Genomic DNA, 12,884 nt, shown 5'->3' with positions numbered 1-12,884 from the left:
TGCGCCTCGTTCCGACGAAATACTGCTTCCAGGCCTATAGGACGCAATTTCTGCTCACATCGGTTTCCTTTGCCACATCTGATTTCGGGGTTGTCAACCACATCTACTGCCGAGCACTCAGCAGCAGTCATCATATTCTGACATATCGAGAAGCTTTGCTCAGCGTGCAGGCTGAGGGTAGTGCTGACTTAGACCGTAGGTTGTTCGGGTGTAATACCATGTACAGTGGCCGCTCGAGGCGTTCTGGTGGCAGGAAAGCAAAGCGTATGTATAGCAGGCAACAAGCTTGTCGGTTTCACATGTTCAATCAACAGATTGTGCGATAGTTTGATAGCGCCGTGCTATACGCAGGGAACTGTTGAGACCAGTGTCCTTATCATGGAGGTCATTCCGCCACAGCGCAGTGGTACGTCTCCCCCAAACTAAGTCGTACATGCTCAACATCGAGATCCAAGTAAACGCTCAAAACACAGCAGGATGTACATATATGCGTATTATCACATCCCCATGCATGACTCGGAGACGTAGCGAAGGATCCACTGCAGTACTTGACTATATTCGGTGTCTGGTATCGCAATTACTTGCGTTCACCCTTGTTTGGAGAAAAGCCACTGGATGCATGATGACGTGATGCAAAGCTTGCTGCAGGGACGGGGGGGGGGCATGTAGTGCAAACGTAGTGCTGAGCTATAGAACTGCACATTTGTTGGGACGACGGTGCTACATGCACAATGACCTTTGCCGGAATGTAGAGTCATTGTTGCTTGCATAGGGAGCTGCCAAGTATGGGCGAAGAGGGGTCAGTGCCGCTGCGGGACGTGGAGGACACGGGACGTAAGCGTTGTGGGTAGAGAAGGTTGCAGAGAGAGAGAGAAAATGCCTCGATCGTGTAGAGCGTATAGATCTCTGGTAGGTGAGCAAGTTGCCGGGCAGAAGAAGCTAGCAACGCCGTCGTTTGAGAGAGTCGACTATCCAGCGGACCAAAGGGCTGCGGTAGTAACCACGCTAGTGCACGAATGCTGGGCGTGGATGTCTGTTTCGAGACCTTCCACAGCTCCCATAGTCCGGGTAGCTCGAGGCATGGCGTCGATGTCATCATCTATTGGCGATGGCTGCGGACAACAGTCCTCTCTTGACATCTGTCACCCATCGCTTGGTTGGTGACATTGCGGTCCGGCTATCGACGAGTGGAATCCGCCACCCGAGGGTAAGAAGGCCGGTCAAGACTGCGCGAACACGTGGAGGTGCATCACAGTGCGCATGTTCGTGAAATCAAGGGTGGGTCGATTGGCTACAAGTTGTACGATCGTAGAGTTTGCGATACAGCGACCCGGTCCCGCGATGCATGCATAGTGTTGCTGGATCTACAGAGGGTCGTGGGAGAGGGTGTACTGTTCCGTGCTATCATTGCCCGCCGTCCAAATGCGACGGGCTTGCATTAGCCGTGCATGGACAGAACATATTTTGTAGCCGCGACTGAGACAGTGGTCACGATGCCCTCTGGAAGCATGGGGAGGGGGGAAGGCGAGGTGAGGCACAAGAGTGAGGTTGCCGCGGTTCAGCAGGCAATGATTATAGATCAGAGTCTGGCCCGGTGTGCTTCATTTCTCCGAGAATCCTCTTCCCATCTCCGCAATTGCGCTCTCACATGACAGCCCAGTAAGCCGCTCGAGCGTGTCGCCAGGTCGCCAGGGCTTCGTCGCTTCTTCTAAGGCCCGGCAGACCCTGCAGAACCGCGCAGGTGCCCCGCAGTTTTGAGCCCGATATCTACCAGCTCGCGCACTCTTTCGGAATTCACCCCGGAACTGCTCCAACCTATGCATCTGCTCATCCCGGTGCTGGCTACTTAAGAGCAAATTAACCGCCAATCACGACGCCTTGGATCCACCGTCTCTCTTCCTCTCTCTCGTCGTCGCGACAGATGCAGGCTGTTTAGGGAGATAGCTGTGCGTCTTTTGCCTGCATTGTCACGGCCCGGTGGGCCTGCGCTCTAGCCTTCTTCTGCACTCACGAGACCTGCTCTCGGGCCTCGCATCGTGAGTCGACCCTCTCCAGCCCTCCACGTACCATCGCATCGTGACGCGCCAACGCACCCGGCACGCTTCACCGCGCCTTTTCCGGGTTTATCCAGCCACTTTGGGCTACTCTTCCATGGCCACCGTTTATACAACGCGGCAGCGAGCTTCGGGACGGCGCTCGCACCAAGGTTCTGACCAGCTGCAATAAGTCAAGACGCAATCCTTCTAGCGTCACTTGACCCTACAAACTGAACGCCTCGCCCAAAGACTGTCCATTATCGTGTCTTCATCGTCCTGCCATACAACAACAGCACTCACCTCGCCATCTCTCTAATCCCTACGAATACGAGCCTACTTGATCATCACACTAATCGCGCTGATCCTCACACCCCAGTGTAAGCTAATGTTCAGCACTACGCTGGACTTTGTGTTGATCAATTGCAGACTTCCGACATTTTAGCATACTGCCTCCCGGATCAGTCTTTCCAGTTCTTGCTCGATACACTTTCCACCTGCAAAGTATATCGGTAGACATCGGCAGCATATCCACACGTCCAAATGATCCAAGTGTGTCACGCAGCCCCTCCATACAAGACCGTGCATCCGAGGCGACTCGTACTTGCACCGGTCATTCAAAACCAACAAACCATGGATCCTCCCTCAGCACCCAACCCGGCAGGCGATGCAGGTGTACTACCACATTTCAACAGCCTCAGCCTCCAGGACGCACCATCACCACCAACCAATGACACCGATCTCGATGTTTTGACCATGTCACGGGAGACGGCCATGAAGTTGATTGCCCGCTCGATAATCGCCATTGCAAACGCAGCTGGCGACGTACCAGCAACACCGCCACTCTCACGGCCTGGAACGCCTGGTGGAAGGGAAAACCATCTCATTCGATCACATCGGCGGACAGCGTCCAGGCCAGCGACGCCCATACCCGCTGAGAAAGAGAATCATCAACCCACCGAACTAGCTCCACCCGAAGCGGGTCACGATGAGCCCGTCACTATACACGACATCGGCGCCGGAGCGCAGCCCGAGTCCGTGCAGCGAGCCAACATGGCTCGAAAGTTTTTCTCAAAGACAGTGCCCAAAGTTGGTGTCGAGGAGTACATGAACCGCATCCAAAGATTTTGCCCCTTGTCTACTGCTGTTTGGCTGGCTGCTGGATCGTACATGCTGCGATTATGCGTTATCGATAGGAGCGTTCCCCTCACATACCGCACCATGCACCGCCTCATCCTGGCATGCGCTCTCGTCGCAATGAAGGCACTTGAAGACCACCGGTGGCCTCAAAAACGATTTGCTGCTGTGGGAGGCGTCGATGAGGCAGCACTCAGCCGATTGGAGCTGTGTGTGGAGTTTTTGCTGTCATTCGATGTACAAATCTTCACACCAGAGAAGCTAAAAGATTTGACGCTGCAGCTGCAAAAGGCGGGACAAGCAGCGACCATGACATGCAGATTACCGTCATCATTCAGTCTAAAACTGGGCAGCCCAAAGATAAGGAACGCGCAGGCTGTTTGAACGTAGCGACGCAAAGGCCCGCATTTCCTTTTGATTGGAATTTAGGATATCCTCATCTAGCATAACAACGGCGTTTGGGTAGCAAAACACAGGCATGATAGCTGGGAAGCGTGTGTACTATAGACACCAAGAGGTGTGTATTGGAAGGTCAAAATTTTCGAGGTGCAAACAAAAGCTGCAGCGAGCCCACTTTTGGCGGTTGATTGTGGAGACCCGATGTTGAGGATTCAGGTACCGGCCCCAAGTGGGAGATAGGCGAGTGGAGCAAATCGGATGCTGCCTGTTTACGCTGTTTGAAGTGCCATAGCAACGATATGCACGGTAATACAATTGTAGTGTGGTCAACCATGGACCTGGAGGTACTTGTTTATTGCCATGGTGTTGAGGCGTCGCAATAGAGCGGTGATCGCTGCCAATTGCAGCTTAGCGTGCGCGGCAACGACGATCGTCCCCTGGCGTCGCCGCATGTTGCTTGATTGATTCCAGACTCCATCCTTCACTTAACACCAACAAGCACCGCGCAGTCCCCGTCCCCGCTGTTGTTTCGCCCCGACGCATCTGTTTTATCGCATTGAAGTTACGCGTACACTGTGTGTATCGTGCCCCTCGTTCCATTACCGGACAGCAGCTGCGACCCACACCCCTCCACGCTCGCTTTCCTAGCCACACCGCTGCCCGACCGCCACTCGCTACTGCTATCACAATCTCTCACGATGACACGGCTACTACTTCCCCTCGCGCTCCTCGCCGCTCTGTCTCCACTCGTAAACGCTGGCGTCAAATTCACATCACCGCAAGCGGGCGACAAACTTACGGCTGGCACGGCCGTTACAGTGAAATGGGAAGAGGGCGGCGATGGACCTGCGCTCGCAGATCTGACGACTTACCAGCTGCAGCTGATTGTAGGAGGCAATGAAGGCTCTGAGCAGGTAGGTTACAACACCGGCATTCGTGGAGACGTAGTGGGGATATGCTAACAACGGGATACAGTTCGTAGTGGGTACCATCACACCCAGCGGTGCATTCTCAGCGGGCAACACAGCTTCGGGTCGGATCGAAGCAAGCATGTCTGAGGACTTGAAGACGGCCAATGCCTAGTATGTTTCCGCATCCTACCCAACTCAGCAAGAGGCTAACTCGACGGTCACAGCTTCATCAAGATGATCGCAGTCGGAAAGACTGGCGGTCAGCTCGTCACCTACTCTGACCGCTTCCAGTTCTCTGGCTTCACAGGCGAGAACATCCTCAACCCTACTGTCAAGAAGGCTGCCACAGAGATTGACACCACCACGGGACCAGCGACCGAAGACTCGACGACCGATGGAACTGATCCCGCTGCGGCGGACCCTGCTCAGGGCGACTACGGTGTGGAGTACACGATGCAGACGGGTCCTACGCGTTATGCGCCCATGCAGCCTGTGCCACCTACAAAGATTACCGCCAAGAACACAAAGCCTCTCTATCCCACAAGCAGCGTCAAGATTGCAAAGACGAAACTGCCAATACCGAGCATTCAGACCACGCTCACGCAGAGTCAAACATTCTCTGTCAAGAGCAGAGAGAACACGGTGCGTCATTTGTTGTGCGCAGAGATGCGCGGCTTGTTTACTATCTGGAACATGTACTGATTGTTGTCTAGGTTGCCGCGGCTCCTCACGCTACCGACGATATGGCCAAATACCTCCGACGCTGGCAGGACTAGTTTTCCTTTTTTTTTCGAAAAGCATAATCGATGGGCCACTCAACACAACGGATGGAAATGAACGACCCTTCTACACCGTCTTCGACAAACGGCAGACATTAACGCATGGCGTGGCTGTCCATCTACTATGCGGAAGATTATGGGTTAGGGATGTGAAAGCACGAATTGCATTTAGCGGCTCGTCGCTCGTATGAACAATGGGAGTCTGGAGGTATTCTTATCTTTATTGAGCGTACATAGGTTCGCGCTGAATAATGACGGCATAGCGGACTGGCGTCTGGAGCTCGAGCGTGTTTGTTGGCATTGAACGATTTGTTGTGGGCTAAAAACTTAGACATGGTCATGTAATATTATAAAACCATCAATCCGATATCTGCATTCACGCGGTGGATGTTTGCGACATCTGTTTTATTACAGTCGGAAAGAACTGATGCACCTTCCTTTTTGATACATCGCGACACGTACAACGATAGACCGCGGCTACCCGTCAGACGCGTACGAGCTCACCCCACCACCCCCACCTTCCCGGCCTGTAGCTATCACCGCGCCTAACATCAGCAAAGCTCCTCGAAGCTCTCCATGCGTGCCCTACTGCCTCAAATCAGCCGTTCGCTTCGACACACTTTACGTACACGTCAACCATCATCAACAACACGCTCGGCCATCGCAACACCTTGCTTTTACACCTTGTCTGCAGAGAGCGGCAGCTGGACAAACGTGCACAAGATGGCTATTGCCGAAAACTACGAAGATGTGCTAAAGGGCAAGTACCCGGCCAAGGCACATGCGAAAAAGGTCGCAGAGTGGATCATCGAGAAGGGCGGCGACAAGAACGGAACGATTTATCTAGAGGCGCAGAAATTGAAGTTGAACGAGGTAGGTGCCCATGAGGATGCTCGGGTTTGGAGCAAATACTAATCTATTTGTCTAGGATAACGATGGCGAGGCGCCGTTCCGGTAGGTGATGTAGCGACGGAAGACGAGCATGGAGTTGATTGTTTTCATCTAGTCAGCGACGATACTTTTTCTACCTCAGCGGATGCGAACTGCCAGACTCATATTTGGTATATGAAATTGCCACTGAAAAACTCACTCTCTTCATCCCTCCCATAGAGCCCGACGAGGTCATCTGGTCCGGTCTGCCTATGAGCCCCGAGGAGGCCAAAGCAAAGTACGACATTGACGAATGTCTAACAACCAAGGACGTCAACTCCCACCTTGCCAGCCAATCTGAGTCGGCTCAATCAACCATCTACGCCATTCCAGAGCAGGTCTCCGATCACGTCACCTTCATTTCCTACAAAGAGAAGGAATTCAAACAACTCAAGACCGCCATCGAGTACTGTCGCGTCACCAAGTCAGACTACGAGATCGCGCTCATTCGCAAGGCAAACGTCATCTCGACAGCAGCTCACGAAGCTGTTATGAAGGCTGCAGCGAAAGCGCAGAACGAATGCGAGCTCGAAGCTGTGTTCCTCAAGGCATGTGTAGAGCGCAACGCGAAGAACCAAGCCTACCACTCGATTGTTGCGGCCGGTGAACACGCCGCGACACTGCACTATGTCAACAACGCTGCGCCAATCTCAGACCAGAATCTTCTGCTGCTGGATGCAGGATGTGAGGTTGACTGCTACGCCTCCGATATCACACGCACGTTCCCTGTAAAGGGCAAGTTCACGACAGAATCCCTTGCCATCTACAAGATTGTGCTGGATATGCAGCACCAGTGTATCAACGCACTCAAGGCCGGTGTTGTATGGGACCATGTCCACGAGCTTGCTCACAAGATCGCTATCAAGGGACTTCTGCATCTCGGTATACTGAAGGGCGATGCAGAGGAGCTGTTCAACAAGAGAATTAGTGTAGCTTTCTTCCCTCACGGTCTGGGCCACTACCTTGGAATGGACACTCACGACTCTGGTGGCGATCCCAACTACGCGGACAAGGATATCATGTTCAGGTATCTGAGGAAGAGGGGCACTCTGCCTGAACGTTGCGTTATTACCGTTGAGCCTGGCATCTACTTTTGCAAGTTCATCATCGAGCCGTATCTCAAGGATGAGGAGAAGAAGAAGTTCATCGATGAGAGTGTGCTGGAGAAGTACTGGAGTGTGGGCGGTGTGAGGATTGAAGGTATGTTGATACGACGAGGGGCGTCGACGATATGCTAATGCTTTGCAGATAACGTACTTGTTACCAAGGATGGACACGAGAACTTGACACCGACGGTGAAGGAGATTGACGATATCACTCAGTTGATCGTTTCTGGGCAGTAGAGGCTTATTTTAGATCCCTAAGACGATGAATCATGTGAAGGAAGCAATGAACACCCTGAAAATGATTGAAACATCCCAATCGCTCAGTCTGTCTCTCCCAGCCAATATCACCCTCAAGTAGCCATGCAGTACTGGTACCCAGACCGGAGGTTGGAGCAATCGTCCTTCAACTTCGAGTTGAGCTGACGCAGCGTGGCGAAAGCAACGGGTGCGGACTCGCAGGTGACGCCTTTCGCGGGAGTGTAGTATTTGATACAGCCAGCGGCAGCGCCTGTGATGTTGTTGTCAAGAATACCACCATCGCCGCCTGATACATCGCTGACCTCGTTTGGTGCTGGCTGCTTGTTGACGGTCTGGTGTCGATCAAGGTCGATTTCCTGGTTTTCACTATTGTTGTTTTCGCTGTCGTTGCCCTCGTGGCCCGCCGTCATGGTAAGTCCAACAACAGCATTGTTATCGCAGCTGCTCTCTCCAAACGGTTTGATGAGCCGATTCGCGATATCGGAAGCGTAGCACGCCGTAGCGCCATGACCCAGATTTGGATTTGTGACTTGCGAGCCGGAGTTGTAGCGACGCGCCGCTTTGTAGTACTTGCTGTCGTCCGTGGTAGCACTGAAAGCATCGAGCGACTCTTTTAGACTTGTCCTCAATCCTTCTCCTGAAGTCCCTTCGCGGATCATGGCGCGGATGTCGTTGGCGGGGCAGGGCGAAATGGGACTCTGACCGAGAGGATGACAGGTTGCGGTACCCGCGCCTTGCATGAGACCTGGGTTGTGTGCGTCGGATTTTGAGGTGGGAGCGCGGACACAGCCCGTGGACTCTTGCATCATGACGGCGAGGATGAACTCTTTTGGGACGCCGGAAGCTTCTGATTCTGACTCTATGCTGTCTTTGATGGCCTGCGTTTCCGCGTCGCTGTTGTTGTCGCCCCAGCCGTTGTACTTGCATGAGTTCTTGATGAAGTATTGATTGGCGCTCCTGTTACAATAAGTCTGTGATATGTTGTTTCCTTGATGAGGACATACCAGGCTTCGTCGAATGGCATCCACTCAGCCTGCTTCGGCCACCCAGCGCTCATAGACCCGTCGCCGCCAAATGTAATGTAATCAGCTCGTGGGGCTAGAGCAGTAGGTCTTGCTACATGGAAGTGATGGGGGAACGCATCCCCAAGAGCGATGAAGCTGCTCGCAGCGAGGATAGAAGTTGTCAACATTGCTGCTGTAGTCGAGAAGTTGTCGGTTCACTGCAATTGCTGACAGAGATTGAGAATCCAAAAGGTGTGTAGAAATTGAGGAGGAAAGAAAATCGGCAAAAGAAGTTGCAGATTAAGCAGAGTGAGAGGCTGCCGCAAACGTGGCAGTGTAGGAACGATAGTTGAAACGAACGCCGCAGGCACCCACTATTATGGAAAGTGTAACTTAATTCTTTCGCATTCTCTCGACTTTTTCGAGGAAACCTTGGCCTTGCGAGGTGAAGGCCGCAAACACTGTCCCTGACATCCCTGCTAATGATACACACGCTCGTTCCAGAAAGTTTCCTAAAGGGGTGATATCAGGCAGTAATGCTACTTGAAACACTCGTCTTCGCGGGTGACTTGGATTCTGGAAACTCTGGATGAGGTGTTCTTTTCCTTCGTGACTGGGTTTATGGTGGATAGCTGCAGAACGTGGTGATACGAATCACACTCCCTAGTCCGAAGCATATGCCCGGCGTGATGACTATAGATAGGGCTCGGTACAACTTCATAACTAGGGTCTTGGTATATGGTCGCCATATTCAGTGAAAGGGCTGGAGCCAATTGCTGCAGAATAGAACATGTAACCGCGTAGGCAAGCCGATGACATATTCTCTTGCCGTTCCCACGTATTCTTGAACAGGAGAGGCTGTCATGTTGTGCTGAGGGTGTGTGTAGAGAAACGAGTGAATAGCCACGTGGCGTGGAAACAGAAAGCTGTCCAGGTGAGACGCACTATCGATAAGGCCGTGGTCACCTTCCAACGAGCGCATCCTTCATCTCAGGGTATTCCCTCCATAGGTTGACTAGCGGGAGAAACAAGTGCTTCTCCACCTCTTTCCCCTCTTGCTCAGCCTTTGCTTGCTCTCCAGCCCAAGCCCACATCTGTGTCCAGGGAATCCAACTCCACGCAGCACACTTGTGCGGCTCCATGGGCTACCAAGTTCATCAGCTTTCCATTCACGACCGCTGATCAAACGGGACGAACAAGAGCTTACCATTGGTGTCTTGTTCTCACCAGTAATGGTGCAAGTGACGAATATTGTCACATAGTGCTTCCCCTCGCCAAAAACATCATTTGTAGCAGTCAGGAATTTGATGTTGCCCACCTCAAGCCCCGTCTCTTCCAGTACCTCTCTTGCAGCTGTTTCGGCGAATGACTCGCCATACTCGAGGTGGCCCCCGGGGCACTGGAGGGTACCTGCGCCATGGGAGCCTGCGCGCTCGCCCATGACGATGTTACCCGCATCATCGTGGATGATGACACCTACACCAATCTTGGGACGTTCGGCTTCTGTCATGCTGGGCGGATGCGCTGAATATCTGCTCGCTGGCAGATGTCGATTATAGGGTTCAATCGTAGAAGTCGTAACCACCTATGCTTGCTGAGGCTGCAGGTGTGAGTCTTCCCAAAGGTCGCTACGCGCTAGCGCCCGATGCGTCTTACCGGTAGTCGGAACCATAGCACAAGCTATAACTCTCCCAGCCCGCATCATCCTCGATTCATCGCAACGCACCTCTACGCATTTTACGTCGTGGTCCTGGAGACATGTCGCTTTTTATCGGGCACATCTACCTATAGCTCTATACCATACTAGGGAAAAATCGAACGCCACCCCCGCAGTTGCCTGGGCAGGGTATCACCATACAAGAGAAGATTGATTGCTCTCCTCATAGTCGGGTGTTCGAGTTTCTCTTGTATGGCGTCGCTCCGTGACGTAAGTTGAGTAGCGCGAATGAATCGGGAATATGCTCGAAAAGAGACGTTCGCGGACATAAATTACCCAACCACCAACAAATAACCTCATTGGCGGCTTTTAGTACGGGCAAACACGATCCCTTTAATCTACAGACAGCTGATCAGAAGATCACAGTCAGGCCCGGCGAGCGGAATCGACAGCTGTTTTTCTAGATGACCTCTGTGGAGCGGTGTTCCAAGTCATGCGTTACAGGCCTCAAGACACGCTAATGTTTCGAAACAAATGAACTGACATATCGCGCATGGAGACACGGCTCCGAAGTTTCCGGGTTAGAGTGGACATGGCTGCAAATTGAGATTGAGGATCAGTGTACAGTCCCGCCCTGGTTCAACTGCCCGGTGCCAAAATCAGGCCTTAGCAGGCGTCAGACCTCTAGAATAACCTATAGGATTCTCTATTCTGATACTTAGCAAAGTCTAAGCTTATAAGGGGGGCTTGTTAGAGCATCAGAGATGACTAAGATAGGTTACGGGTATCCTCTCTAATTTGCTGATCTTAGCACCAGGTAGATGAACTGGGGGGACTGTAAAGAGAGTCAAGTATATTAATATATAATGTCTTTTCCTCATCATACAATTCGGGCATCCCCAGACAAGCTATTCACACCGGCGATATCATGTTCACTTCAACATATGCCCTGGCGGCATTCTTTTCCTTCGTCACAGCTCAATCAGTGACTTACCAGGCCGAAGACGCAGTACTGTCCGGAACAACAGTAGCTACCTCGGTAGCAGGCTACACGGGTAAGGAGATCTCAAGTACCCTCTTGGATTCCATTGTAGACTCCTGACACCATACAGGCTCCGGCTATGTAGAAGGCTTTTCCGACGCGACCGACAAGGTCACATTCCAAATTCCCTCCAACACCAGCGGTCTGTACGATCTCAAGCTCATCTACAACGGCCCCAACGGCGACAAGCAAACGTACGTTGTACTCAACGGCGGATCCGGATCGCAAATCAGCCTACCAGCTACTACAAAGTGGACGACTGTATCAGCAGGACAAGTACTGCTCGAGGAAAATGCCAACAACACAATCGAAATTCAGAGCAACTGGGGCTGGTACCTGATCGATGCCATTACGCTGTCTCCCTCCGCAGAGCGAGGCCCGCACAACATAACAACTGTTCCAGTCAACGCGAATGCAAACGCCGATGCAAAAGCTCTGATGAGCTACCTGGGTAGTATCTACGGCAAGAACATTCTGTCAGGCCAGTACGATCAAGTCTCCCTAGAATGGGTAACAGCCAACGTGGGCAAGACTCCCGCCATCCTCGGCGTAGACATGATGGACTACACCGAAGGTCGCATTGCCAAGGGTGCCTCTTCCAACGAGACCACCAACGCTCTTGCCTTCGCAGAGAAAGGCGGCATAGTGACTGTTGCCTGGCACTGGAATGCTCCAGCTGGCCTCTACGATACTGAAGCTCAACCCTGGTACCGTGGCTTCTACACCGAAGCAACCGACTTCAACATCGCGGACGCGCTCGCCGATACCACCAACGCAAACTACACTGCGCTCATCAAGGACATTGACACCATCGCAGTCCAGCTCAAGAAGCTCGAGGATGCCGGTGTACCCGTCCTCTGGCGCCCGCTGCACGAGGCCGAGGGCAAGTGGTTCTGGTGGGGTGCCCAAGGTCCCGAAGCATGCAAGAAACTCTACCGTATCGTCTACGAGCGTCTCACCGTCCACCACTCTCTCAACAACTTGGTCTGGGTATGGAACTCGGTGGACCCGGCATGGTACCCCGGGTCTGATGTTGTCGATATCGTGTCTGCAGATGTTTACACCAAGGGTGACCATGGACCCATTTCCGCCACATACAACCAACTCATTGAACTCACGGACGACACCAAGATGATTGCTGCTGCGGAAATTGGCAGTCTGATGGAGCCAGAGCAGTTGAAGGCCTACCAGGCCGATTGGGTCTTCTTTGCTGTATGGAGTGGCGAATACGTTACGGGTGGCGAGTGGAACAGCTTGGATATGATGAAGAGGATATACGCAGATGAGTACGTTTTGACGCTGGATGAAATCCAAGGTTGGAAGAGCGGGAATGCGAGGGCTTAAGACGCATGCAATTCGATGAGGTAGAGTCGTTTATCTTCTATGTAAATATTCAGTTATTATTGTGTATATCACACAAGCATGATGAGAAGATCTGTAGAGAAATGAAGTTGTTGGGGTATATTCATTATCATGTCTCGTTGTCATTACACAGGACATTGATTCCAGTCAATGCCGTAAAGGGTTCGCCACATGAAGCCATCGCTCAGGGCGCTTTTGATCTTCCTCACTGAAAATTACCACGCTAAGTTTTCATATACCTGACTGCTTGACCCTTGTCAAGCCCC

General features: G+C 52.4%; 6 protein-coding genes across 6 annotated transcripts; 4 read left to right on the top strand and 2 right to left on the bottom strand.

Annotated features, from left to right (window-relative positions):
* Nucleotides 1–2,666: 2,666 nt before the first annotated feature.
* On the top strand, nucleotides 2,667–3,554 carry ACET3X_000344 (uncharacterized protein; the record flags this gene model as incomplete). Its single annotated transcript, XM_069447629.1, has 1 exon — nucleotides 2,667–3,554. The coding sequence occupies one exon, from the start codon at nucleotides 2,667–2,669 to the stop codon at nucleotides 3,552–3,554; it is 888 nt and encodes a 295-aa protein (XP_069310586.1).
* Nucleotides 3,555–4,045: 491 nt separating this feature from the next.
* Nucleotides 4,046–5,622, top strand: ACET3X_000343 (uncharacterized protein). The gene is made up of 4 exons (XM_069447628.1): nucleotides 4,046–4,483; nucleotides 4,545–4,651; nucleotides 4,705–5,122; nucleotides 5,194–5,622. The coding sequence occupies exons 1-4, from the start codon at nucleotides 4,268–4,270 to the stop codon at nucleotides 5,254–5,256; spliced, it is 804 nt and encodes a 267-aa protein (XP_069310585.1). The 5' UTR covers nucleotides 4,046–4,267; the 3' UTR covers nucleotides 5,257–5,622.
* Nucleotides 5,623–5,982: 360 nt separating this feature from the next.
* Nucleotides 5,983–7,532, top strand: ACET3X_000342 (uncharacterized protein; the record flags this gene model as incomplete). Its single annotated transcript, XM_069447627.1, has 4 exons — nucleotides 5,983–6,132; nucleotides 6,188–6,213; nucleotides 6,266–7,389; nucleotides 7,438–7,532. 4 exons carry the CDS (start codon nucleotides 5,983–5,985, stop codon nucleotides 7,530–7,532), a joined length of 1,395 nt encoding a protein of 464 aa, XP_069310584.1.
* A 113-nt stretch (nucleotides 7,533–7,645) lies between these two features.
* On the bottom strand, nucleotides 7,646–8,745 carry ACET3X_000341 (uncharacterized protein; the record flags this gene model as incomplete). Its single annotated transcript, XM_069447626.1, has 2 exons — nucleotides 7,646–8,510; nucleotides 8,558–8,745. The coding sequence occupies 2 exons, from the start codon at nucleotides 8,743–8,745 to the stop codon at nucleotides 7,646–7,648; spliced, it is 1,053 nt and encodes a 350-aa protein (XP_069310583.1).
* A 774-nt stretch (nucleotides 8,746–9,519) lies between these two features.
* Nucleotides 9,520–10,067, bottom strand: ACET3X_000340 (uncharacterized protein; the record flags this gene model as incomplete). Its single annotated transcript, XM_069447625.1, has 2 exons — nucleotides 9,520–9,702; nucleotides 9,765–10,067. The coding sequence occupies 2 exons, from the start codon at nucleotides 10,065–10,067 to the stop codon at nucleotides 9,520–9,522; spliced, it is 486 nt and encodes a 161-aa protein (XP_069310582.1).
* Nucleotides 10,068–11,142: 1,075 nt separating this feature from the next.
* Nucleotides 11,143–12,600, top strand: ACET3X_000339 (uncharacterized protein; the record flags this gene model as incomplete). The annotated part of the gene is made up of 2 exons (XM_069447623.1): nucleotides 11,143–11,269; nucleotides 11,327–12,600. The coding sequence occupies 2 exons, from the start codon at nucleotides 11,143–11,145 to the stop codon at nucleotides 12,598–12,600; spliced, it is 1,401 nt and encodes a 466-aa protein (XP_069310581.1).
* Nucleotides 12,601–12,884: the final 284 nt, after the last annotated feature.

Source organism: Alternaria dauci, chromosome 1, assembly GCF_042100115.1.
Source record: "Alternaria dauci strain A2016 chromosome 1, whole genome shotgun sequence".
Classification (NCBI taxonomy): domain Eukaryota; kingdom Fungi; phylum Ascomycota; class Dothideomycetes; order Pleosporales; family Pleosporaceae; genus Alternaria; species Alternaria dauci.
This window is presented reverse-complemented; position numbering and strand designations above follow the sequence as displayed.

What these genes read in the sequence shown, in the direction of transcription:
- ACET3X_000343 (XM_069447628.1), top strand. Translation starts at nt 4,268, where the DNA reads ATGACACGGCTACTACTTCCCCTCGCGCTCCTCGCCGCTCTGTCTCCA. An exon ending in GCAATGAAGGCTCTGAGCAG is followed by an intron (nt 4,484 to 4,544) that starts GTAGGTTACAAC and finishes AACGGGATACAG; the next exon opens with TTCGTAGTGGGTACCATCAC. An exon ending in TTGAAGACGGCCAATGCCTA is followed by an intron (nt 4,652 to 4,704) that starts GTATGTTTCCGC and finishes CGACGGTCACAG; the next exon opens with CTTCATCAAGATGATCGCAG.